Source organism: Tinamus guttatus, unplaced genomic scaffold, assembly GCF_059628265.1.
Source record: "Tinamus guttatus ecotype Peru unplaced genomic scaffold, ASM5962826v1 Tinamus_guttatus_pri_ptg000696l, whole genome shotgun sequence".
Lineage (NCBI taxonomy): Eukaryota > Metazoa > Chordata > Aves > Tinamiformes > Tinamidae > Tinamus > Tinamus guttatus.
Window position 1 is genome coordinate 530540 of NW_028289230.1, and position 24600 is coordinate 555139.

A 24600-nucleotide genomic window follows, 5' to 3' on the forward strand; every position below is an offset into this window, starting at 1 on the left:
GCAGCACAGCCCTGTGTAGGGAGCACTGGGGCTATCTTCTTCCCTGCAGGGCTCAGCCCCAGCACTGCTGTCCTTCAGCAGATGGAACCGAACACACCAAAAAAACACTGTCCCATCACACTGGCACTGCCATCCCCGCTGCTCCCTGGGTCAGGGCTGCAGGCTGAGCACTTGCCCAGGGCTCCCGGTGCAGTCCCCTGCCAGAATGACCTCACCAAGAACAACCAGGATCAAACGGCCCTGGGCCCATCTTTTAATAACACCACATCTAACAACACGGGCCTGGCAGCAGCAGGGCTCAGCCTGGGAGGCAGGGCTGGCTGCTCATCAAGGACTCATACTGAGGGAAGCTGAGGCCACAGCAGTGCAGCACAAGGGGATCAAGATTCTGGGGGAGGGAAGTGACAGGTTCTACAGAAAGGAGCGTGGAGGAGGCCCTGGGCCTGAGGAAAGCGGGACCCTGGTATTTGCTAAGCTGGGGCGGGGAGAGACAGCTCTACCTTGAGCATCTTCCAGCCCTAGGTCTTCACATCCCTTCCACCTATGGGTCTACAAGACATCCTCAACCCCCAGTACAGCCAGGGCAGGGCTGTAGGAGAGCTTATCTCACATCTCTGCCCCTGCCCTGAACCCAGGAGAGCAGCTCCATGTCCACTCCCCCCGTCAAAAGGAGCTTGACTCCTGCCTTCCCCCGCTCCTTCCCTGAGCAGCAGGGCTAGGGCAGCAGACATCTGCCACCTCATGAGCAGGAAAGGCTCAGGCAGGACCAGAATTCAGCTGCAGGAAGCAGGGGCTGCTAACAAAGGGGGAGGAAGCTGGAGCTCCTATTGGTCTCTCCCAAAAAACAGGCACGCTAAATCCTAGCCCTAAGGGAGGCTCACATAGCAGGAAGGTGGTCAGCAAAACTCCCCTGTACATTCTCCAACCCCCAACCTAGTCTGGAAAAAAAAAAAATTTTAAAAAAAAACACACTAATGGAGGGCTCAGTTGTATAGATGTGGAGTTAAGTGTTTATTTCAGGGTTCATAGCACAAGCCTTTTTCAAAGACAAAGCTGATTGTGCCCTCCAAGGGCCACCTACTTCCTAACCTGAGCAGGCTGAAAAGGAATACTGTACCTGTCAGTAACATCCTATCAAGCTCACCACACAGTAACTTGACACTCTGCCCCCCCCCCCGCCCACCTTAAAAAGGAAACGCCACCACCCACCACAAGGCTAAACGCATGTACACACGCTATTATTTATTATTAGAAATGGAGCAACTATACCTTGACAGTTTGCTTTGTGTGGATTTTTTTTTGTCTTCCCTGTAAATGCAGCACTTTTGAGCTCCCCCCTCCAAAAAAAAAAAAAAAAAAAAACACACCTGAATGTGAGCAAACCTGTTTTGCTGTGAACATTTTTGACATTTTGTAGCAAAGTGAAAAGGTTTGTTTTTTTTTTTTGTTGTTTTGTTTTTTTTTTTTTTAAAGAAATCATAGTACATTGATGAAAGGGTTAAGAATTCAGACATTCTGTGGAGGGTCTCTAAGCAGTCCATAAAAAAGGAGCTAACAGATTCATATAGCAGGAGACAAGTTTGTTGACCCCCCCCCCTCCCCCAACCCCATGCTTTTTTGCTGGGCTGCTGCTAGGTTACCGCTGCTCCCTTCTCGCCTGAGTCCACACAGCAGTACCGGGGCATAGCAGGAGCAGGTCACGACTCCTCATTGCCAGAATCATCATCATCATAACAGTCAGCATCCTCCTCCTCCTCCTCTTCGTCGTCAATGTCGTCATCATACAAGTCATCATAAAGCAAATCCGAACTGTTGTCATTGGAAGGCACTTTAGTTTTGATGCAGTACTCTGCCAGCGTAGTGGGGACCTTCACGCCATCCTTCTCTGCCTCAGCTTTAGTTGCCAAAACCTGTTTCCTGTGGGAAGGAGGACAGGGCAGCTTGATGGCAGCTGCCTCCTGCCATGGCACAGCTCGACTCACCACCCCACCCCACTTCGCCCCCAACACAACACCCTCAACAGTTCAGGGCCAGAACAGCGGCTTCAACTGCTACATGCACTTTGCCGAACAGTTTGATCTCAGGGTTTGGTTTCCACAGGCCTGGGTTCGGGCGCGCTCTAGGTGGGTGGGCAGCACACATGCTGTCTCCAGCACACAAAGTCACCAACTCCACAGGGCTCTGTTAGGCCTGCCATAGCCCAGAGCCTCTTCCCTCACACCAGCTGCTCGCCACAGAAGGGGTGCTCAGGTGCTTCCCCAAGATGAGTTACCTGAGGCAGCTTTGGAGATGCTCTAACAAACAGCCTTCCTCACCCCTGACAACTACCCTGCTCTGCTCAGAGTGGAGTTCCCCACCATCATTCAGCACCTCTATGCCCCAGGAGCCCATGGTTGCCCCCTGGACACAGCTGTGGCCAGCAAGACATGGGGGGGGCTCCTGTTGTCTCAGGGCAGCAGCAGGGTTATGAGCCACTCCTCTCACATGCCTGGCTGCCAGCAGCAAGTAAGCAGCTAGCAGCCCATCCCATCACCCCCTGCACCTGCTCTTCAGGAACAGGCTGCAATACTCTGGTTTATGCAGCAACCCCAGCTCTGCTGAAGCCGATGCAGCTTGAGGAGACTAAGATAATCTCCCAAGGAGGCTCCTTGCACAACCAGGCCAACAACCAACAGCTACCTGCATGTCCAACAGCTGCACCAGCACAGATGTGGTCTTTTGCCAGGCAAGCATGACCTGCTGCATTAAGGGCCACTTGTCTGTGCTTCCACAGCCACACAAGATGAAGTTTTCCTTCCTTCCAAAACCCCCCATAAGCTATCAGCTTCTGAGCAGAGGCCAGTCAAGACTGTGCCGTGCTTCAAGCTAATCAAACCCAGATTCACAGTGCTTGCCAAATCCTGCTGATACTCCTTCGAACTGAAGGGACAAGATTATGATTCATGAATGCATTATGTACAGAATTAGTGGGATGCAGTCACTTTGAATCACATCCCAGGCAAGGCAGGGGGTGCTCAAAGGCATAGCAGTGACTTCGACTGGGATTTACTAGCAGCCAATAGACTTTGCAGAGCATCATGCCAGATTACTCTGAAAAGACCAATTTGAAGACAGATCAGCCTTGTCCTTCTGTTCTAGGAGTTTGTGGCACTTTGGAAATTAAAATTTGTGATCTTTAAGTCCTGGTTTCTAGTCCCTGTAGGTCCTTCAAAGTAGCAACCACAGTTAGAATGTGGTTTCAGCAAATTCTGCAAATAGCCCATTTTGGAGGATTCAGAGCAGAGAACTAGTAGCATCACACATGGCAAAACTTACCTAATGATTTCAGCATACTCCTTGTCTTTTCCTTTACTGTCCCTCCATTTCCTGAACATGACCGATGCATCCACATTGGCAGGAGAGAATGTGTTAGGCTCATTAAGCAAGGAGATTACACTCAGTAAGATAGTCCTGAAAAACATAACCACAACAGCAGTCAGAGCTGAGCACGCCTGGATTCTGGCGCCAATGAATCCTTGAGGTGATGCATCAGAAGCTGGTTTAAGGCCAGACCTTAAGTTAAGGATAACTGAACCAACAGTTGAAATGAGAGCCAGTTATTTATACTGATGGCCAGGCACTGAAGCTCACAGGAAAGGTGACATGATACAAACTATCACAGACCTAATTTTACTAGAGACAGACAAATGGCAATGCACCTCAGAGCACACCAAAAAGCTAAAGAGCTCCTTCCTCCTGGATGAGCTCAAGGATTTGTGTTGTCACAGCACCTCTGCAGACCTGACTGAAGGATACCCCTGGTTTGGGAGTGCTTTTGCACAGATTAACAACCACAGTTCAGAAATTCATTCAGACACCAGATCCAAGTGTTCCCACCCAGGCCAAGCTGCAGTGGCTGTTCCTTTGCTATCTTGACCCCAAAGCTCCAGTTCTGGCCAGCTAGGAGAGGAAAGAAGGCAAAATAAACAGATAGAAAAGGGACACAGTCAGGTATGCTCTGGTACCTGGTCCCTCACTTGTATCCACCTGTTTGGGATGGGGGTAGCAAACAGAACTCAGGTGAGTCCAGAGTTTAGCTTGTCCCTGCTGGCAAAGGCAATGGAGATGCAATACAAATGCTCTTTAATAGCCAGGCAAAACACCAAGGGCCCAGCAGGACCTGGCTGCTGGTGCTCAGCAAAAACATCATGAGCCATCACATAACCCCCAGAAGACAGACAACTTTTCTGGACTTCTAGCAACAGCACACAGTTGGCTGCACTCCTCTACACATGTTCACTAAAGGGCAAACGACACTTACCTTATCTAGACCCTTTTCCTACAGCCCTCTGCATTTCAGAGCTGCTGCCCTTTGGTGCTCACATGTTGCCATGAGAGGTATGAGCACAAAACTCAAGAGCAAGCCACATTTGGTAGCTCTGCACACCCATCACTTGGCTGTAGCCACCAGGACAACAGCTTCATATCCTGAGGGTGACCCACTGGCAAAAGCCTTAGAAGTGAAAGGAAAGAACACAGACAAATAGGTCTCGAGATACAGCACTACACAGAAACTTCCCTGTACAACTTGACTATTAAAGGGGACTAGTCTCCACTATACTTGCATTGATTTAGAAATGCATGCAGAGCAGTGTGTGCTAAGTACATCTAACACATCTGGGATACAACTACAGCAAATGCTTGGCCACTTATATAGTTAGTTTCTTGAACAGTTTTAACATTAAATGCTTATGTCAGACTGTCCTGATGGTTGTGCTGAACAGTCTGTCTAGGGTTTATTTTCCAAATGTTATAATAAAGTAGGAAAGGAGAACAATAGCTCTGGAGAAAGCTGGTCCAACTGGAGTGATGGGCAAGAAGAAAGGTTCTCTTTCACTTCATCCAGCTCAAAGATTTTTCATTTAGAAGTATCTGATTCTTAGCAAACATGCTATAAAGCCAACATGTTGGCTCCTGCATTCAAGCAGTTTCACTGTAGAACAGGGACAGCCTAGGGAAAGCCCAGGGCAGGAGTCAATATTAAGGCTTAGTGTCTGCTCTATCACACTTCTATCAGGGGTGTGAGGACACAAGCCTATTTCCACTCTGGTGCCCCAGACTTCAAAATCAGTGCAAAGACACTTAAACTTATCACTGAAGTAACTGGCTATCAGAGGTGAAGCACTCATCTGTTCATTCATTAAACAGATTTGACACATTAATCAGGATTGTTGCTACTGCAAGAACTGGGCATCTTGCTGTGATTCAAACCCTGCTTTCAGGGGTGGGTAGGTAAGATGCTCCAGCTCAGGAAAGATCCTTGTACATGGGATCCAAGGGACCCAAAACCACAGAAGAGCTTGACTGAAAGTGTCTTCAGCTCTGAACACTAACTGCACTGATGGACACAAACTCCCCTTTGGAATATTCCTGGGAATCCATTTCTCACTCAGGCCAGACACATGTAAGTTGTCTGAATGAAGTGGGAGACTTGAAGCCTCCTTTCTGTTTTCCCACCTTTATCCCATCCCATTTTGGGGAGCAGTTACTCTGTCAGCTGTACCTATGCCATTTTGCTTTAAGTATTTACAGTGCCACTGTATGCAGTGTGTCACTCCAGATCCCACTACCACTAGAGTGGAGGTGAAGTGTTGAAACCAGCATGTTTAAGGAATTAGACCTGTTCAGTGCCCATTTCTCTCCATGTATCAGACAGACATGACAAGCTCAGATGATGAATTTCGCCTAAGCCAAAACAGGTATTTAGGTAGACTAAAGTTTAAGGGCTCCCAACCAACACAGCCTGTTATACTTTGTAGGAGGAAAAAAAAAAATTCTCTCTCAAACCCACACTGCAGCTTTCCAGAGCCATCTCCAGACATAGGTGTAGATGTGGCCTTGCACATTTTTACCCTCTAAATCAGGGGTTCTCAAACTACGGCCCCCCAGGGTCCTCAATCCGGCCCGCCGGTATTTACAGAACCGCCCCCCGCCGGGGGTTGGGGGGGAACCAAGCAGCCGCAGATGGCTTCCTGCCACTTAATCCGCGCGCCGCCTCCGCAGCCCCCAAACACCCGCCGGGACTGGGCTGAAACCAGCGCCTCGTCCTCGACCTGCCCCCCTCAGGGGGCGCCTCTCGGCTACAAACCGCGCCGCTGCCGCCCCGTCCTCCTCCTCCTCCTCCTCCTCCTCCGCGATGCGCGGCAGGCGAGAGGCGCGGGCATCTCCTCTGCCGGGCAAGCTCAGTCAGCAGCCTCTGGACTGCGAGGTCCAGCCAACTCGGGCGAATCGCCAGAGCCCCGGCGCGGCAAAGTTCCTTCGGTCCCTTCTGGCCACCCTTTCCGGACTGCGCGGCCGGGCTGAGGAGGGGGGCGGCGGCATCAGCGAGGTGGGCGGCTCCCCCGTCTCTCCCTCCCTCCCTCCAGCTCCCAGGCAGGACGAGCAAGACAGCACCAGTGGGAAGCGTGCGCACCATCATGTCAAAAAAAAGAAACATTGGCTCCGAGTGCAGGGTATTCCAAGAAAAGGGGACTTCTGGTTATTTTTTCACGGAGTACAAAGAAAGAGCTGTTTGTCTGATATGCCAGAATTCAGTGTCTGTGTTCACGGAATACAATTTGTGTCGACACTACAAAACTCGACATAAAGATAAATATGATTCTTTGGTCAGACAAGTGAGAAAAGATAAAATATTAAGACTGAAACATGGATTGACAGCTCAGCAAAATACTTCTGTGAAGCAAAAGCAGTTCAATATATCATCACTTCGAGCAAGCTATCAAGTTGCCAAGCTCATAGCGCTTGCAGAGCATTCCTAGAGGGAGAATTTGTTAAAGAATGCCTTCTTTCTGTTGCCAAAGAGATGTGTCCAGAGAAGGCGGATTTATTTAGTACAGTGAGTTTTTCGGGACCTACGATGACACGAAGGATTGAAGAAGTGGGGGAAAATTTGAATCTGCAGTTGCAAAACTCCTCAAAAAAACTTTGCTATTTCTCATTGGCCCTCGACGAAAGCAATGATGTTCGTGATTCTGCACAACTAATTTTCATTCGTGGGACAAATGATTCTTTCGAAGTCACAGAGGAGCTTGCTGCACTGAAAAGCATCAAAGGAACAACTACAGGAGAGGATATCTATGAGAAAGTTTGCCAAACTGTGAATGATTTGGAGCTGGACTGGGATAAACTATTCAGTGTGACAACTGATGGTGCTCCTAGCACGGTGGGGTCCATGAAAGGAGTGGTTGCACGCATTAACAGAGAGATGGACAAACGCAACCATTCACATCCAATAGCCATACACTGCATCATCCACCAACAAGCACTGTGTTGTAAATCACTGAAGCTGGACTCTGTCATGAAAATTGTAGTTTCTTGTGTTAACTTCATTAGAGCTCATGCACTCAACCACAGACAGTTTCAGGAATTTCTGTCTGAGCTAAATGTTGCCTATGAAGATATTCTGTACCACACAGAAGTCCGTTGGCTGAGTCGAGGGAGAGTTTTGAAACGATTTTATGACTTACTTCCACAGGTTTATGATTTTATGCTTTCTAAAAACAAAGAAGTACCAGAGCTCAAAGATGCAGAATGGAAGTGGCACCTTGCGTTTCTGACAGATGTAACAGAGCTACTCAACAATTTCAATGTCCAACTTCAGAGAAAGGGGAAGCTCATCTGTGATATGTATTCACATGTGAAAGCATTTCAAGTCAAATTAGACCTGCTCATTAACCAAGTAAAGGAGGAAAACTTCTGCCATCTCCCCACAACTCAAAACCTGTCTGCAGAAAAACCAGCAGTTGCATTCCCAAACAAAACATGTATGGATGTACTAGAAATGTTGCAAAAGGAGTTTCAAATTAGATTTAAAGAGCGAGCTTCGTCTCCATGAACAGGACATACAGCTTTTCCGGAACCCATTTTCTGTCGACATTGAAACTGTTGATCCGATTTACCAAATGGAATTGGCCGAACTACAGACTCGTGACTCGCTGAAAGATGCATTCAAATCAAGCAGCCTTACTAATTTCTATGCATCTCTCCCCTCAGAGACATATCATAATCTCAGGAACCATGCACTCAAAATTGCAACCATCTTTGGCAGCACCTTTGTCTGTGAGCAGACTTTTTACCGAATGAAACATCTGAAATCTCCAATCAGATCCAGACTAACCGATGAACACTGGCATCACTTGCTACGACTAGCAGTGACAAATATGGAACCTAACGTTGACCATCTCATTAGCCAAAAGCAGGCCCATAGTTCACATTGAAATATTATTTGTTTTTGTTGATTACAATTGCTCTTCATTTTAAATATTGCATTCTTTTTCCTGTTTTTTTGTGCACTACTACAAATAAAATATGTGCAGTGTGCATAGGAATTCGTTCATTTTTTTTCCAAACTATAGTCCAGCCCCCGATAGTGTCTGAGGGACAGTGAACTGGCCCCCTGTTTAAAAAGTTTGAGGACCCCTGCTCTAAATAGAAGGGACTTGGCTTGGACTGCACTGACAGTGACGCTTGATCTGGACAGTGCTCTGGTTCAATGCACTAAGTCAGACAAAGCCAAGAAAAATGCACTCTCCTCTCAGGAAGCAGGATGACAGCAAGTCTGGGAGCATCACTTGGATCCACAAAGTGTCAACATACTGACATCATAAGTACCCTGCTCAGTTCTGGCCTGCATACCTTCAAGAACATAATGAAACAAGTGATGATAGTTTTATATGCCCATCTGTACCACAGAGCTTCAGCTCCTAAACCCCACCAACCACTTCCTCAGCTTTATGGGACTCGGGGCACAGAAAAAGAGAACAGTGTTGTCTGCTACACAAATCCCTACTGTCAGGAGCTAGTCCCAGGCAGCAAGCCCAGGCAAAGGCAGTTCAAAGTCTCCTGTAAACCCTTGACAAAAAGCCATGGGGGTTACGAAATCCAACAGCTGAAGAGAACTTCTAGGCAATACTTGCAGCTCCTAACAGATAGCTGTGCCCCTCTCTCATCTTCCAGTCCTGCTGCCTCCTATCTGGTAAACTCTAGAGCCCTGTGAAGCCAGACAGGCCCCAGCAGGAAGCGTTTCTGTCCTGCACCCAGCCCAGGGGATGTTACTGGCAGAGGGTTAACAGTTAGGTTTTATCTCTGGCTGCTGATATCCGAGGAATGTATTCTCCCCCCAAATATCAATCTTGAGCCTAAAATATTCCATGAGAGTGAATGCCAAAGAACACAGCAAAGTAAGTAAAGGCAGAAATAGGAAAAATAGCAGGATAGGAAACTTCAAGCTTTCAGGGTTCTATACAATGAACTACTCAAAGCATTTACATGATCTAAACCATCTATATCCTAAGCTGCTAAGTAACTGTGAATGCAATCTTGCCAGCTAGACATAATAATCTTCAGTTATTAGGACAAATGCAACAAAAGCAGTTTAATAGCTATGTGAGCAGTGGGACAGGTAAACACAGCTCAGTATTATCAAATTTAACATTGCATTTTTTTTTTTAAGCTAGAGCTTTTCATAGGCTGCTTCACACTGCCTTGCACTTGAGGCAGATGGATTGAAAAATGACCACCTTTAACTTTTGATTTAAGACTTGCTACTCTTCAGAACTTTGTGCAACCGAGATGCATCATTTCTTGATCCTTTTTGGCCTTAAAGTAGCACACTCCAGGAGGGAATAACAGTTGTTATAATTTGCTGACTGTTACCTTTTCTAGATTCCTGCCACATTAGTTCTCGCTCAGCACTTGGTAGTGTGTTTTACAATCCCATTTGAGGGTCAAGAAACCAATAAACCCCCCTTGCTAGATCCCTGCTTTGACAAAGGATCTTTTCAAAAAAGGTGTTACCAAAGCAGATGGAAGCAGAATCAAGCTACTAGACAATCCTTTTCAGATCTCTCTTATGGGTTGAGATTCCTAGTTTGATTTACCAATTAAAGATGGGGTGTTAGAATTGGGGACTACTATCCAACATACAAAAAATTATCATATAGTAACAAAAAAAAATCTGAAATAGAGGCAATTATTTTAGCCTTGTCTGGTTAATGATATAGAGTTACTATGGGGCAAGTACTCCAACTTTTTCCCCATAATGTCACTATTTCTGCTGCACACATCAGTGACACTGTTTGATACTACTTTTATCAGTTGTATATTAGAGATGTCTTGCAGTGGGAGGGAAATTAATAGTTGAGACATTTCAGAGAAATAGGTTAGTTTTGAATGCCTCTGGTCCTTTGTGATTTCTTCTATTTTGGGCAGTGAAAGAAAAACTACTCAACTGTTCGTGACACCATACCGCACAGCAGGAAATAGGAACAAGGATCCAAGGGCAAATATGAGGTAGGATGATGCAAAGATTCAGGCCATACTGGGCTTGAGTACTCAAACGTTCTTTCCACTAATCCTATCTTAGAGGAGTTTAACATAAGCATAAGAGAACATGGACTGGAAAAGACTACAACATTTGAGATAATTTGCTTCAAGAACATGAAAAGCTGCAAACAGGACAAAAGTCTGCACTGTTAGCCCAGCCTCAGGACACAGCACTCCAGTATCTAAAGAGGCAACTGAGGCAGTCTGGCTTCTACCTGACTCAAGCCCTTACGCCCCCAAAGTCTTAAATTGCCTTCCATATCTTTTTCTACCATAGACTTTACTCTAGGAAGGAGAGAGATGACAGGCCTCTGAAATAACTGTTGTGCATCACCAGTTCCACACACTTACCTGACATTTTGGGTAGGGTTCCACCTTTCAGATGGCAGCTCTCCGCTTTGTGGGTCATCTACAGGTGGGTGAAGAATTGAAATACATACATCTCCATTCTGCAAAATAAAAATGAAAGCTAAATATAGGCTTGCTTGAAGTCTAATGGCTGACTTCTACCACTGGCTATGTTTTAAGCAAGTTAACTATGTGCATACACAAGCCCTCAAATACTAACAAATATATGGAGGGGCTGCAAACAGCTCAGTTCTTCCTAGGTCTGTTTATAGGCTCAAAAGCTCCCTTTCCTAAAAGCAGAATTGGTCTGCAAATGGGTACAGAACAATCTGAGGTCAAGACACTTAAAGAATGTAGCAAACCAAACAAAAATAGTAAAAAGTCACGTAGAGCTAATTTGATCTCTAGAATGCAAGTGTTAGAACAACAATAGAAGAGCCATAGTCACATGAGACATGAAGTAGGGTTAATTTTTTTCCCCCCAGTGGTAACTGAGTTAGCTACAGAAGTCTTTAAATCCAAGGGTTTAGCACTCTACGCTAACCCAGCTATCAAAGCAATACTTTTCCTGGGACACAAGAAGGTTGAACAGATGGTGAGGGACATATTTAAGCTACTTCCCCCTTGGGCACAGTTGTTGGAAATATCAAGTGAAAGAATAGGAGATGCCCTCCAAGAAGCCTGTAACACCAATTCTCTACCAGTAAAAGCACTCTGGGGTGCAATTCCTGCAGCAGCATTCCTCATGGCCAGCATCTTCCCTTGAAGTTTCTCCAGTGGTTCCTGACTGCAGGATGGAGTAAAGGTACAAATGGGGCCCAAGGGCAGCCAGGAGACATTGGCCTCAGTAAGCCCTCCTGTCTTGCTTTGTCTTACAGCCTGTTCCTCAGATTACTCATGAGTGATGTCCCCTGTCACCCTGATCTAAGGTAAAGGTTGATCACAGCAGAGATACTGCAGATGAGTTTTGTTCAATGCCACAAACCAGCAAGACCCTAAGTTCCACATTTATTCTGAGGAACTCTACCCACAGGAGTGGGAATACAAAGCAGTGCTGCTCCCAGCAGTATTATCCGTGCCTATTAATGGATTTAAAGGTGAAATTAGGCTTGCTAGGGTTATATTTATGACCTATTCTGGTTTTATTCCTAATTTCCATTAGTTTACAATTTCTTCTCTAGATATCTCCTGGGAAAACACAACACTGCTGACCTTGAGAAAGCACCCTAACGCCAACAGGAAGGTCCTCATGTGGTCAGGTAAGCAGAAAGAGGGCTAACAAATATTTTGCAATACACAAAACCCCACCACACAAAACCCCACCACACAAAACCCCACCACACAAAACCCCACCACACAAAACCCCACCACACAAAACCCCACCACACAAAACCCCACCACACAAAACCCCACCACACAAAACCCCACCACACAAAACCCCACCACACAAAACCCCACCACACAAAACCCCACCACACATTAGGTGCTTTAGAATTCAAATAGGTAGTATTGCACAGAGTTTGGAACAGTAAGAGTGCCATAGGACCTGGAAAGATCAACTTTAGGCACTGGTGGGGTCAAGGAGACAACTGTCCTTGGCACATTTTTGAAAGATAAACAAGAAAGATGACACACACATCCACAGGAGGAATAAACAAAGCAGGTGAAACACTCTCCCCTTAGGACAGGGAACTGGAAGGCCTTGTTACCTCATTAAAAGAAAGCCTAGTATTAAATTGGGTTTTACCAAAATTGAGCTGATGACATGAGTAAACTGAAGATGCAGAAAATACAAGTTACTCAAGGCTTATTGCTTAGAACTGGAATGTCAGCCTCAAGCTCTCCATCTGGTCCCACCATCATATTCTGCAAACTGCTACTTCCATCTTCATTATACTGAAAGATTTCTTCCCCTCCCCACACTCCTGACACTCTTGAACCTCAAGACCTTCATTAATTTTATTCGCGGTTTCATCTGGAGTCATCCCAGTGCTTCACCTTCGTTGTTTCCAGAATAGCCTGCAAACTGCTTCAGATTCCGTCAACTTTTTACTTTTTGTTCACAGAGCATTTGAAGAGTCACCCCAAAAGATACCCATCAAGTTTAGAGTTAATTTTCCCTCCTACCTTCAGTTGTTTCTAGAGCATTTTTTCATCTTTCCCACCAGTACCAGCAAATGCTCTTTCCAAGATTCAATTTTTGTACATACTGTTTTCATAACAACCATTTCCCACTCACCTCCTGCATGAGGATTTCTGGTTTCAGAAACAGCATCTACAGTACAGATCTGCAATAATCTGCAGGTCTCAGTTTTCATTATTTATAGATCAAACTCCCACACAGTTGAAAAACTTCATCCTTGGCTAGCCATTAGATTCTGCGTTAAACCCAAGACTTGAGTCAGAAGATGGTCAGACAACTGATTTCAGGGTGGCCCCTAGGCATCACACAATTCAGTAATTAAAATGAATTACTGTCCTTTTCTCCAGTGAAGTCTGGAGGAGCTTTTGGCAACTTATGACTAAGATATCAGAGCAGGCTAAGAGAAAAAGCAGCTTGTACTGTGACATCTGAAGCACACTTATTCCAGGCTGGATATTTAGCAGCAGCAACTTGCTAGAAAATAGACTTCCAAACCCAAGGCTTCATCTGAAGCCATTGATCAGAGAGGCACCATGACATCCCTGTTTCGAACCAGAGCCAAGAGTTGTGTGCTAAATATCTCATGCGATAAAATGACCAGTAGGAACATCTTTTAAAAACCTTGAGCCCTCATAAGAAACTACTCAGCTAGCAGCCGTAACAGGTGGGCACTTGGCTGGAATATCTAAATGTTCACTGTGGATTTGACTAGCTGCCACCCTAAGCTTAAATCAAGCTTGATCCAACACAGACCTTCAACTTCCAGATATAAAGTTTCATATGTATGAAGTTTGGTCATTTTGAACTTTCAGTGCTGCAATTAGAAGCAACACTGTATCCAGATAACAGAAGGCTTGTTCTGACAACCTTTGCACCAGCACTACTGTGCAACACAACACCTCAATTCAACCAAGCTCCAGGATAAACTATACAGACCACTTGATATGTGACAACTCAGTGAGAAACATAGCTTAGTCTATTCACAGTGTACTACTCAGGGCAGAGATCCCTGAGAAAACATCATATAAATCAGTCACAGAAACAGAACAGCCTCAATATGCTGTACCCAAGCAATGAGGAGGCTGGCCTGGCCTCTGCAGGACAGAGGCAGCTAGGTCACCATCAGCTCCCAAGCTAGTGCCTGGGCAGAGCTCTGTGCCATTCCAGAATGCACGGGTGTGCTCACACCTTAAAACAGACATCCTCACTGCAGCACACCCCCAGTATTCTGCTCCATGGTGAGTTCACCCTAAATCTCTCCAAACAGCCTGTATCAGTCTTACTTTCAGGCTGGGAAATGTTTCTTCCTAAAGACAACTTATGTAAAATCATCCTCCTGCAAGGAGCTGCCACATACTTGTACAGTGATTCAATCGGGGACTTCGAGCACACAGTGCTGCATCCTTTAACCATGCCCCAAACATGCACTTAACTAGGGGATGCTTCAAGTGGCCTAATAAGCATTAAACACACAGGTATCTGGGCACCCTTTCTGAAGGGCGGTCAGGGTGAGCATGACTTCTCCTAAAGATGCACCACCACAAAACTGCCAGAGGCTCTCAGGGTCAGGAGGAGGAAATAGGAGGAAATGTGACTTCAGCCTAGGCCGGCCTTCTCCTACTAAGTGACCTGGGCCCCCAAAATCCTTCTGTTTGTAGACCAATGGCTGTAGGAACCTTTCAAATTCCTGTTATTTCTCATTTCCATCATACAAGTTATTTGCAGAATAAACCCAAATTACTACTTGCCCAAGCATCACAGTGGGATAAGACCCCAGGCTACCAGAACACCCCCAAATTACCATTGCTCACAGCACACGGCTTGAGGTGGGACTCTTTGCTGTGCTTACAGGCAGCAGAAAGGTTCCAACCCTGCTAGAACAAAAACAGCACCTCCGACAAAGTTTAGATTTAACTGTTCAGCCATGAAGTTGACATTTACCACAAAGAACTAGCTATTTAAGTCATAGCTAGAGATAATTTAATACCCTAAGTTTCAGAGCCAGAACACATTCTCACATGCCTGAGGAGAAATTTATGTGCTTGAAGACTGACCTTACCTCATAAATGTTGGGATGCCACATTTTGGTCAGGAATCTGAAGGTAGGTGGTGAGTATGGATAGTCAATAGGAAATTTAATGTGAGCCTGAAAAAAAAAATTGCTTTAATCATCATGAAACAAAAATGGAGAACAAGCTGCTATTAGACTGAAAAGTTGGAAAACAATTAAGTAGTTTGTTTTATATACACTAGTACACAAGCAGATCCTGCTTAACACTACAGAATTATTAACAAAGTCATAATTGAACAATAAAGAACCAAACAAAAAAGTTGACCCCAGGACTGACCTGTGCTGGTAGTGCTCAGAAAACAAGCTAAAAGGTATTTATCATGTTCTAATTCAAGCAGCAATGTCCATTAACTGATTTGGAACAGTAAAAAAATAGATTTAAAAAGGTGGTACTCAAGCCATGATTGCTTCTTGCTGGGAGGGAAGGAGCTAAAGGAAGCTAAATAGATTTGCTGAGGTTAAAAAGCTTGTTTTATGCATGCCAGTGCAAAGGCTTTAATCCACTTTTGTGGAAGGGGGGGTTGAAGACTTGCTCAACTGAAACCTAAGGGTTTTTTCCTTTCTTGCGTATAGTTTAAACTGATGCAGCTTCCTGGGTTTCTTTCTTGCCACAGCAAACATTTAGCAAGTCTGAATATTGTTTGGGTACACTTAATAGGCCCCTATAACTTGATGAACCAAATACTGATGGGCTCCGACAGTCAACATGACCTTCCAGCACTTATGAAGTCAGCACACAGCTGTAGGGCAACATTCTGAGAGCTGCAGCCATTTTGCAAAGACTGCAGAGATCCCAGCACTGGGTATTAACTTTCTTGTACTACTATTCACCACACTCAAAAAAGCCATCAAGAAAAAAAAAAAAAAAAAGTGGCTGAATGGCAAATGATTAAATACCAGAGACTCTGGAAGAGGGGAACTTGCACGCTGCTCTCCACATGCTGAAGCTTAGGTCCTTCTCTTGGCACTATTCAACATGCCAAGAGTCCCCACCACCAGTACAATGGATACTCTCCATGGAGCATCTTCTGCCTGCTGTCCTACAGCTGCATTCATGTGCAACAGAGAAGGCAAATTGGATGCAAAAAAAGCCAAGTCAACTAGAACAGAGCCCTGGCCAACCCCTTCCACCCAAACAACTGACCAGTCTCCTCCAAGACACATCACCGGCCCCACTCAATGGGGCCTTCAACTATGGGACATTTTAACAGACAGGCAGGGATCTGTAGGCAGGGAACCAAACAGATTGGCTTACTGACCTACTAAGTACCTGGCTACAGTTTCACTTCAAGTGGCATACACCTTGCCATTGTAACCTAAATTTTACATTTTTAATATTTATTTTTGAGTGCCAGGTGACCAAGGACAGAAGGTCAGCGGTTCAGCTTTAAGGGAAGCTCAGGAGCAAACATGCCCTTGCTCTTCACATTTCTGTTTGCCTGCACAGAAGCGTGATACAGAAGCAAAGCAGCATCAAGCCCTTCCACCAGGGTAATATGCTATGGCACATCCACAACCAAGAAATTCATGACCTGCTTTAACCACCCTAGCCCACAGTTGAAGGTCAGTGACGTGAAGGGATAACGTGTTCGCTTTGGAGCGATGCCCAGAGATGGCTACGGGGGGGAAAAAGCAGCTGCTGGAGCAAGGAAGCGCTTGGCTCTGGAATGCGCTACCCTGGACGAGAAGAAGAGTCAAGATTTACCTAGAGTAGGGGAGGCTTACGTCAGATCAAACTGCATCATGTAGCTGCAAACTGCTCCAGCCACAGGGGTTTTTCCCCAAGAAAGCCTGTTCCTGTGCTTACATGCTTAAGTTTCATCAGATCTAAGGCACAAAACAGGCCAAAGACTGAGATTCAACATGCACAAGACAATAAAACTCAGGACAGAGCTAGCTATGAGATGGCTTGGCAGAACCTATACGTGTGTCTCTATATGCAAGTTAAATTTCCTGGCCACTCTGAAGAATAATGTTGCCAGTAGTATTTCCGTGTTACTGCTTTTAAAATCTCACATTCATGGTCAGAGGGATGAGGGAGCACTGAGCACAAGCTACAGAGGTTGCAGACCCCAAACCTCTAAACCCTATCTTGCAGCCACAGCTCCACAGCAGACAAGGGTCATTTGGCCAGAAATTAAGTAAAGCTGCTGTTTTGCCATGTAAAGGACACCTGTTGAGCTCTCATGCCAGAAAATACAACTGGACAGTGTTTAGAGAAACTTTCTTCCCATGTGGAGGCTTTTGAGATCCAAACTTTCCTGCAACCAGCTGCATGTCTCAGGGAAGCACAGGGACACACTATTTGTGAATGAGCCACTTTCAGACAGCCTGTAAATACGTTTAGCATATGGAGATGCTCTAGTGGAACATAAAGCAAGTGAAGTGGCTTCTGTACAAGACCTGACTACACAGAGCCACAAGCAGGAAACCCCTGATTGGAAGCAGGGAGTTTACTAGCACTTTCATGTCCCAACATCACTCAGAAGTTGAAAAGTAAAACCACATGCTTTCTCAGGCATTGCAAACAAGCCCCAGAGTATTACTCAGCATCTCACTTCTAACAGGAGTTAATCTAATAACCTTGCACTCAAGGAATGTTATTCAAGTTTCTAAATGGGTCAAGAAAGCCAAGAGTCCAAAAAAGCGCATTAACAGCCATAGTCAGAAGTCAGGTCACCTTCCATATTCACTGAAAACACAATTCTAAAAATAGGACTGGAAGTAACAAAAAAAAAAAAAAAAACCAAACAAACAAAAAGAAAAACAAAACAAACAAACAAAAGGCCTGGATTAGGTAATAAACTTCTTGCTGGAGATATAGCAGTACTCGCAGGGAGTATTCCCCTCATCCCCCTCCCAATTTCCCTGATCTAAGGCAAAACTATCCAAACTGTTTCCCATCTCTGCTGAAGCTCAGCCAGGCAATCCTAGGCCATACAGAGTGGCACAGTTTAGGGTGGCTTGTCTTTAAGTTGGTTAAAGGCAAACAAGTAAACTTAGAATGCAAGTCAAAATAATCTACCTGCAGGCACCCAGTGTGTTTGATTCCTCAAGATTATGGCAAGCCAAACAGAAATAGCCCTACTGCAAGGCCCCAATTTTGACTGCTTTCTCACCATAACTCCCCTTGGGGCCCTGGTGGGTGCTGTGGGAGGGGAAGCAGAGGCCACAGTTATCAATACATGTCCCATTGCCCAATTTAGGGCTAGTCACACTTACATTCTCCAAAAATACCCCCCCACCCCACCCCAATACTTTACTCGGCAAAACGGATGGGCAGAAGATTCGGCCCCCTGCAAGCATTTAGTATTACATACTATAGCTACGACTTCTACATTACTGATACCACAGGACATATTGAGATGTCTGAGAAGAGCACAGTCACTTCAGGGCTGGCTGCTACTTGTTTTTATCACCTTGGTCCTTGACACTGTCATTAGTGATTGGGTTTAAAGGGTGTTTTTCAGCTTTGCTCAAGTCTTCCTCATTCTCTACACGTACCACCGGTCAGGTAAGACAGAGCCATAGAGAAAACTATATATACACTTTAAAAATAATAATAATAAAAAAGCTTGTTAGCACCATGTGATATGACTAAAAACTGAAAAAGTAAACCTAATGTTTCTACCAGCTGCTGAATTAAGCCCCAGCAGCCATTTGCAACAAGTAACTACCACTGACTTTGAGTCTCTAGAATTACTACCACATACTTGAATCAATATTTATATATTGCCATCATCTTCCTCTCGGTGGGGAGTACCAGCACAAGCAGCATTGCTTTCCAGCTTCAGCTCTTGAGAAATTCAGTATTTATTCCAGCCTCATTGTATGCGCCACATCCGCAGCCTGACACGAAACAGGCCTCTGACACCAATTTATTCTGCTTTTCTTCACCCTGACAGAGCCCAGATGCCCAGTTCCTGGGCTGCCAAGTCAGAAGAGTTGAAGCCAACCTACCTGCCCCTGGCAGAAGGGCAAGGAGGGAGGGGTGCACACAGCTTTCCTAGAAAGCTGCTGTCATTACAATGACCGAATTTGGGGATGCAGATGCCAATGGAAACCACAGATGTTTGGCAGATGGCAAAGTTGCTATTTCGATAACATTTTTATAGAAAGAGTCACAACCATAATACATAGGGCAGTGAAACTAAGCACTTAAATACACTGTAGCGTTTTGTAATCAGCTGGTACAGGCAAACTATAGACAAACTCTTCCCATCTCGGTAAACCGGTATCCATCCCCTCTGCCCAGGCAGGAGTTACAGCGTTTGCAAACAGCACAAGGCTCCTCATTTGTCTTTAACACACATAAGCAGGCTCTTTGCTGTGCACATCATCACTTCCCAGAGTTGCATCCCCCCGCCAGGATGCTGCCAGCCACATCATACATTTAACATATCAGAAAGGCAGCAAGAACAGCTACAGACCACTACTGGGTTAAGTACTAAAAATCTAATCTCCCAGAATGTCCCTTATTACTCCTAGCACATCATGCATTTATACAATTCATCTAATGGATTTTCCTCCTCCACATTAAGCCTAGATTACTGAACATAATATTAAACACTATGTGCCAGAAAAGACATTTAGTAGAGGTCAGCACTAAGTATTAACAGCCTGTTTTGCACATCATCAGGGTTTAGAGCACCTTGATACCCTTCAGCTCCAGAACCTGCAAAGGAGCACTGGAGGCAGCCACACTGATCAGAGTGACAGAGTGAAAGTGAAGGTAGGGCCAATATAGGACCAGATATTATGACTCAGAACCCAAGCAATTTCTTGCAGAAAAACTCTTTGCTATTTGGTAATTTAGTCCCAGCTTTACCTTCATTACCCCAAAATGACATTTATTGACATTCTCTGTGCTTTTTAAAGGGTCAAAGCCTTATTTTAGTGTCCAAGTTAGGAGATGAGTGATCGGATGAATGTGAATCCTGAAAAATCCCTTATTGCTGTTAATATGGCCATCTGCAGGAAAAGATATCTTATGTTCTGTATTACCTCAATTGTATGCCTCAAAATGGAAAACAGACCTGCAAGGCAGTAGACCAAAGATGAATGGAGAAGTGAGGTCATGTTACAAAAATCAGAAAATTTGTCAGGCAGAAGAGCCCAGTTTTGTTTCACATTAAGTCATATCCTGTATATGTATGCTTCTTAATTTAGTTATCTAGGAAAGGCATTACTAAAGGCTATTGTTTTCAGTGGATGACTGCTTGGTTATAAACTAGATTTTCTTTTACCAATAAAATTTACTGTTACATCTCTAATTAAATGGTGTTCATATAGGTTGGAGGGTTGGGCATGAAGATTAGAGTTACCATTACAGCTTTAAATAAAGGGCTCAAATATTAGTCTTGTGCTGCTTAGATCTTGACAGCAGAAAGACAAACAGGAGCGGGAAGGAAAAAAGTCACTGCAGCCCCGTTGTTCAGCTGGTTTCCATCCAAGCTCTGGCATCACATGCATTCACCCTCCTGTTGCCTGGGTCATCTCTCAAGGGATCCGAGTAAATAAAATTGTTCTAAACAATGGAGTTAGTCACAAGAAACAGTGCCTGGAAACCAAACCATTTTCTTCTCACTATATTAAAAAAGCATTTTTAAAAAGTCTTTCATATCCTAGAAGCTCAACCCGGTGTTTTTTTGCCTGTATGATAATAAGTGTTCATGACAGCCATTACTCATTTAGAGATTGAGTTAGCCTACACCAGTCAACTGCGTTTAGGATCTTAAACAGTTCTGTAGTTACATAATACATTCTCTTGCAGCGGGTTTTGCCGTGGGGACAGTCCACAGTAGCGCCCAGCTATTTACACCATTCAGGCTGAGCCACAAGGCCATCACTGCAGCTCCTGTTAAAAAGCCCTCCTTGTCCACACTCTTGACCCACGAGCATTCAGCTTCAGCCAAAGCAGCTGCTGGCAGCCTCTCCTGTTGGGGAGCCCTTCAAAAAGCTTCCTTTGGCAAGAGGCCACCTGCACACTTCAGATGCTCTCATCTTCCCCAGCATGGGGGACATCAGGTGCCCAACTCCACCTGTGCGTAAGCCAGAACCTCCGCTTTGGTGCCGAGAGCTTTTTCCTCAACACAGCAATATGTCCCAAGCAAAGCAAGGGGCCTTTTCCAGATGGGATGGACTTGCAAGCTCTGGTGTAAATCCCAGGCTAACAGTAAGTTATTTACAGGCAGGAGTAGCCAAGGGTAAATGGGCAGAGAAGTTTGAAAGATTATTCCCAAAGCAGTGGTCACTGCCACCAGGGTCCAGTAATCTGGACAGGTTATAGGGCACACACCTACCTTAGTGTAAGCACAGCCAGGTTCACTCCCATTACTCTGACTGGGAATCAGAGTGCTGCAAAACCCACTCTGTCAGGAGGGGCAGGGCAGGGTGGCATCCAGCAAAACAATTCAAGGGTTGGAAGTGGTAGCAACCTGAAGCCATCACTGCATTTCTTCAATAGTCTGTCTTCACTCAGCTTTTATATTTTTCTGCCATCTCACCACAGAAAATACAACTACCAGCAACTGCATATAGCATAAAACCAAGCAGATATCTGGTCTTCTTCTGTAGTGCAAGCTGTCAGTCCAGCAGCTTCGCACTAAAGCAAAGCCAGTCTCATGTGAACTCAGGTTTTTATATTTTCCTAGAAGTGTCCACAGTAAAGTATTAATTTCTGCCTCTAATTCAACCTGAATTCCAGGATCAGACTTGACAAAGTACAAAAATCTGTACTGAAATGATTAATGATTTTGACAAGCCAGATTTGAGACAGATTTGTGATCAACAATTGCTTCATGTGGAGATTGAGCTCTCGAGTTGGATGAGCTCTGATTGCTGACAGACTTGGTGTTTATATGGCCTGAAGTCAGGTTTGTGAGGTTGCATTCTGCAGAAATCGGGCTATATTCTGTGTGACTATTTTCTGGGCAGAAGCAGATAAATCAATTCTTATTTGTATCTGTACAAACATATCAACTTCCAAACTGAAACAGAATAGAAAAAAACTCCCAGTGTGTGAAACTGAAGTCTATCTGTAGCACTTAATCCTTCCCAAAGGGCCTAAAGATACTTGGCAATGCCGAACCTAAAGTTTAATCCATTTTTTACATCTCCTCCCAGGTCTCTGCTTGAAAGGAGAGCCTGGCCCTGGAAATACAGCAAGATACTGTACCTGAACTGGCAAAAATCTACAGCACTAGTGCAGCACTAGTGCAGCAGTTCTAAAAGAAATGCTGTGTCCATTTCAGAAAAATGTTTCTCCAGCTCTATTGGCAAAGCTGATAGACTCCGGCTGCTGCTCCAGCAAAGCCCTTTGGGGCTGCTTATTCAAAGTATCATGCAGCACATGTGGAAGTCCTCTGGTTATGTGCATGCACTTGACATTCTCATATCTGCCTCCACTTGCCAGGCCACAGAGTCCCAAAGACTGTGTCATTTATAGGAACTGTGTTAGCCTGTGACATATGGAACACCCTGTTCAGTCTCAGGAACATGTTTTGCACTTTTATGATCTAAGTTGATTTCTTCGCTTCAGCCTGTTTAACTATTTTTAGGCAATTATTTAAGCAAAACACCAGCCTAACCATTCATGAGTCAGTCAATGACTGATTGCCTTGATTCTCTTCCCATGCAAGCCAGGCTCTACGCAAGAGCAAAACTTTCCTCCAGGGACATCCAATCACATGTTCTGCTAAAAACACAGGGCCAGCCCCAATGCAGTCACTTCTTTCATAAGCAGTGAGGGGAAAGAAGTATTTATAGCAAAGCAAGTGTAAACCAGAGCACTGTGCTGCAGTGTTACACAACTTGGCATTTCTCACATAGGCAAGAGGCAGGTCTTTCGATGAGGCTTCCTGAGCTGAAATAGCAGATTTAGCTTAAGCAAGAGGTAGGTGCTGTCACTCAGTTTCTGCAGGCCTAGGAACCACAGCCTCCATGAAACTCCTGTACCAAATGTCACTCAAAGCCAAGCAAGCAGCGCTGCAGCCTCCTGCTTGCTGGGCAACTACTGCACTGCTGGTTGCAAACACTGCTCTTCAGAACTGCTCATGGGCAGTGAGGCCAGGCAGAGGCATTAACACTTGCTTGGCAGCAGCAGCCAAGCCTGCTGTGCTGCCTCCCCTGACACCCCAAAAGTTGAATACGGCTGCCCTCTCTGCTGGAGGGGAGGCACAATCAGGGTCACATTAGTCTAGATTTGTAACATTGCCTTGATATGACTGTTATGCACTAGCCCTAGGGTGCAAGTTGAATGCAAAGTGGGCCCCATAACCTTGAATGAGCCAGGGATATCCAATATTCCCAAGCAGACCGCATCCCTGCCTAGTGCCCCTAGGTAACTGCAGGAACCAGTAACACAGCATAACCTTTTACTGGACAGAAGCCTGTATTTGAGGCATAAAAGTGCATTTTTTTTTTTTTAAATTACATAGTGTGCCAGTCACCTCCAGTACCATAGGCCGCTTCAAACAAGTGAAGTTTAAACTTTAAGTACATTAGCCAATACATATCTATCCTGGTTCCTCAGGTTATTGTTTCTATAGTAAAATGAATTTTTGTTGTTTTAGTGAGGAGCTGCATTCAAGAGGAATTCAGCACTGTCATTCTCTACCTCTTCTTACCCTGTCACATACTGTTGCTGACTTGGAGCTCTGAGCATGACAATCAGTGCAGCTTAGCACATCAGAGGCAGTGACTCTGTTCTCAGCAAACTGCACTGCAAGAGCTGCAAGTTAACCACCCCAGCTCAGATTTACTTTTTATAAAACCAATGTAACATTAGCAAAATGTTAGCATCTCAACATGAGCTTTGGTCTGCTGTGGAAAGGGAGAGCAGATGGTATCCAAAATGCAAGTTTTAAATTTATTTCTAAACATGAACATGTGAAGTTCAAACCAAAATGCTACAAGGGCAGATCACAGAGGGCTGCACAGCTCAAAGTTGCCACATTTCACTCTGCAGAGCTTTCCAGCCTCACAAGACCAGCAAAGAAGGCAGACTTTGTCACAGCATCAGCTCCTGCAAATCTACATTAACTGCATTAAAGTGGACAGAAAAATACTTCACATACAAAATGCCTCCTCTAACCAAACCAGATCATTAGGCAGTACCATTGCCATAGTCACAGACATTAAATTCAACTGCTCTGGCCTTTATTGACTCCAAAGTGCTACCAATTTTGAATCACATCTCTGGTTGCTTTGTGCTAGGCACTGTAATAGTTTTTACCTTCAGTCCATGGGTATAAGGAAATGAGCCCTTTGCCAGTAACACATCACATGCAGTCTCTAGCTTCTGCAGCTCACCAAGTCACCTCTCCTTGCTATAAAAAAAAAAAAAATTCATCATGCTCCACAATTACAATCATCCAGACCAAGAAAGTCCGCAGAGTGGTTGCTCTACACCATGATTAATGTGGCTTCTAAATAAAATAAAATAAAATAGTAATAATAAAAAATACACACACACAACCATGCAAGTGACTAAGACAACATTTCGCTAAAGCTTGCAGTTCCAGTTTGCTCAAATGTCTCCTGAAAACTGAGAAAGTCAGCAAGGATGCAAAGCAGATTGATTCATCTGTGGTACAGCACAGAGACTTAAGGTATCCTTTATACTTCTGGTAAGAGCAGAGCAGGTAGCACAGAGCCAAGCTCCGTATAAGAACAA

General features: G+C 44.9%; 1 protein-coding gene across 1 annotated transcript; it reads right to left on the reverse strand.

The window, feature by feature from the left end:
• Nucleotides 1–1695: 1695 nt before the first annotated feature.
• LOC104576559 (ubiquitin-conjugating enzyme E2 R2) lies at nt 1696–15006 on the reverse strand. Its single transcript, XM_010223944.2, has 4 exons — nt 14913–15006; nt 10714–10811; nt 3316–3450; nt 1696–1917 (listed from the first exon to the last, which is right to left on the reverse strand). The coding sequence occupies exons 1-4, from the start codon at nt 14934–14936 to the stop codon at nt 1698–1700; spliced, it is 477 nt and encodes a 158-aa protein (XP_010222246.2). The 5' UTR covers nt 14937–15006; the 3' UTR covers nt 1696–1697.
• Nucleotides 15007–24600: the final 9594 nt, after the last annotated feature.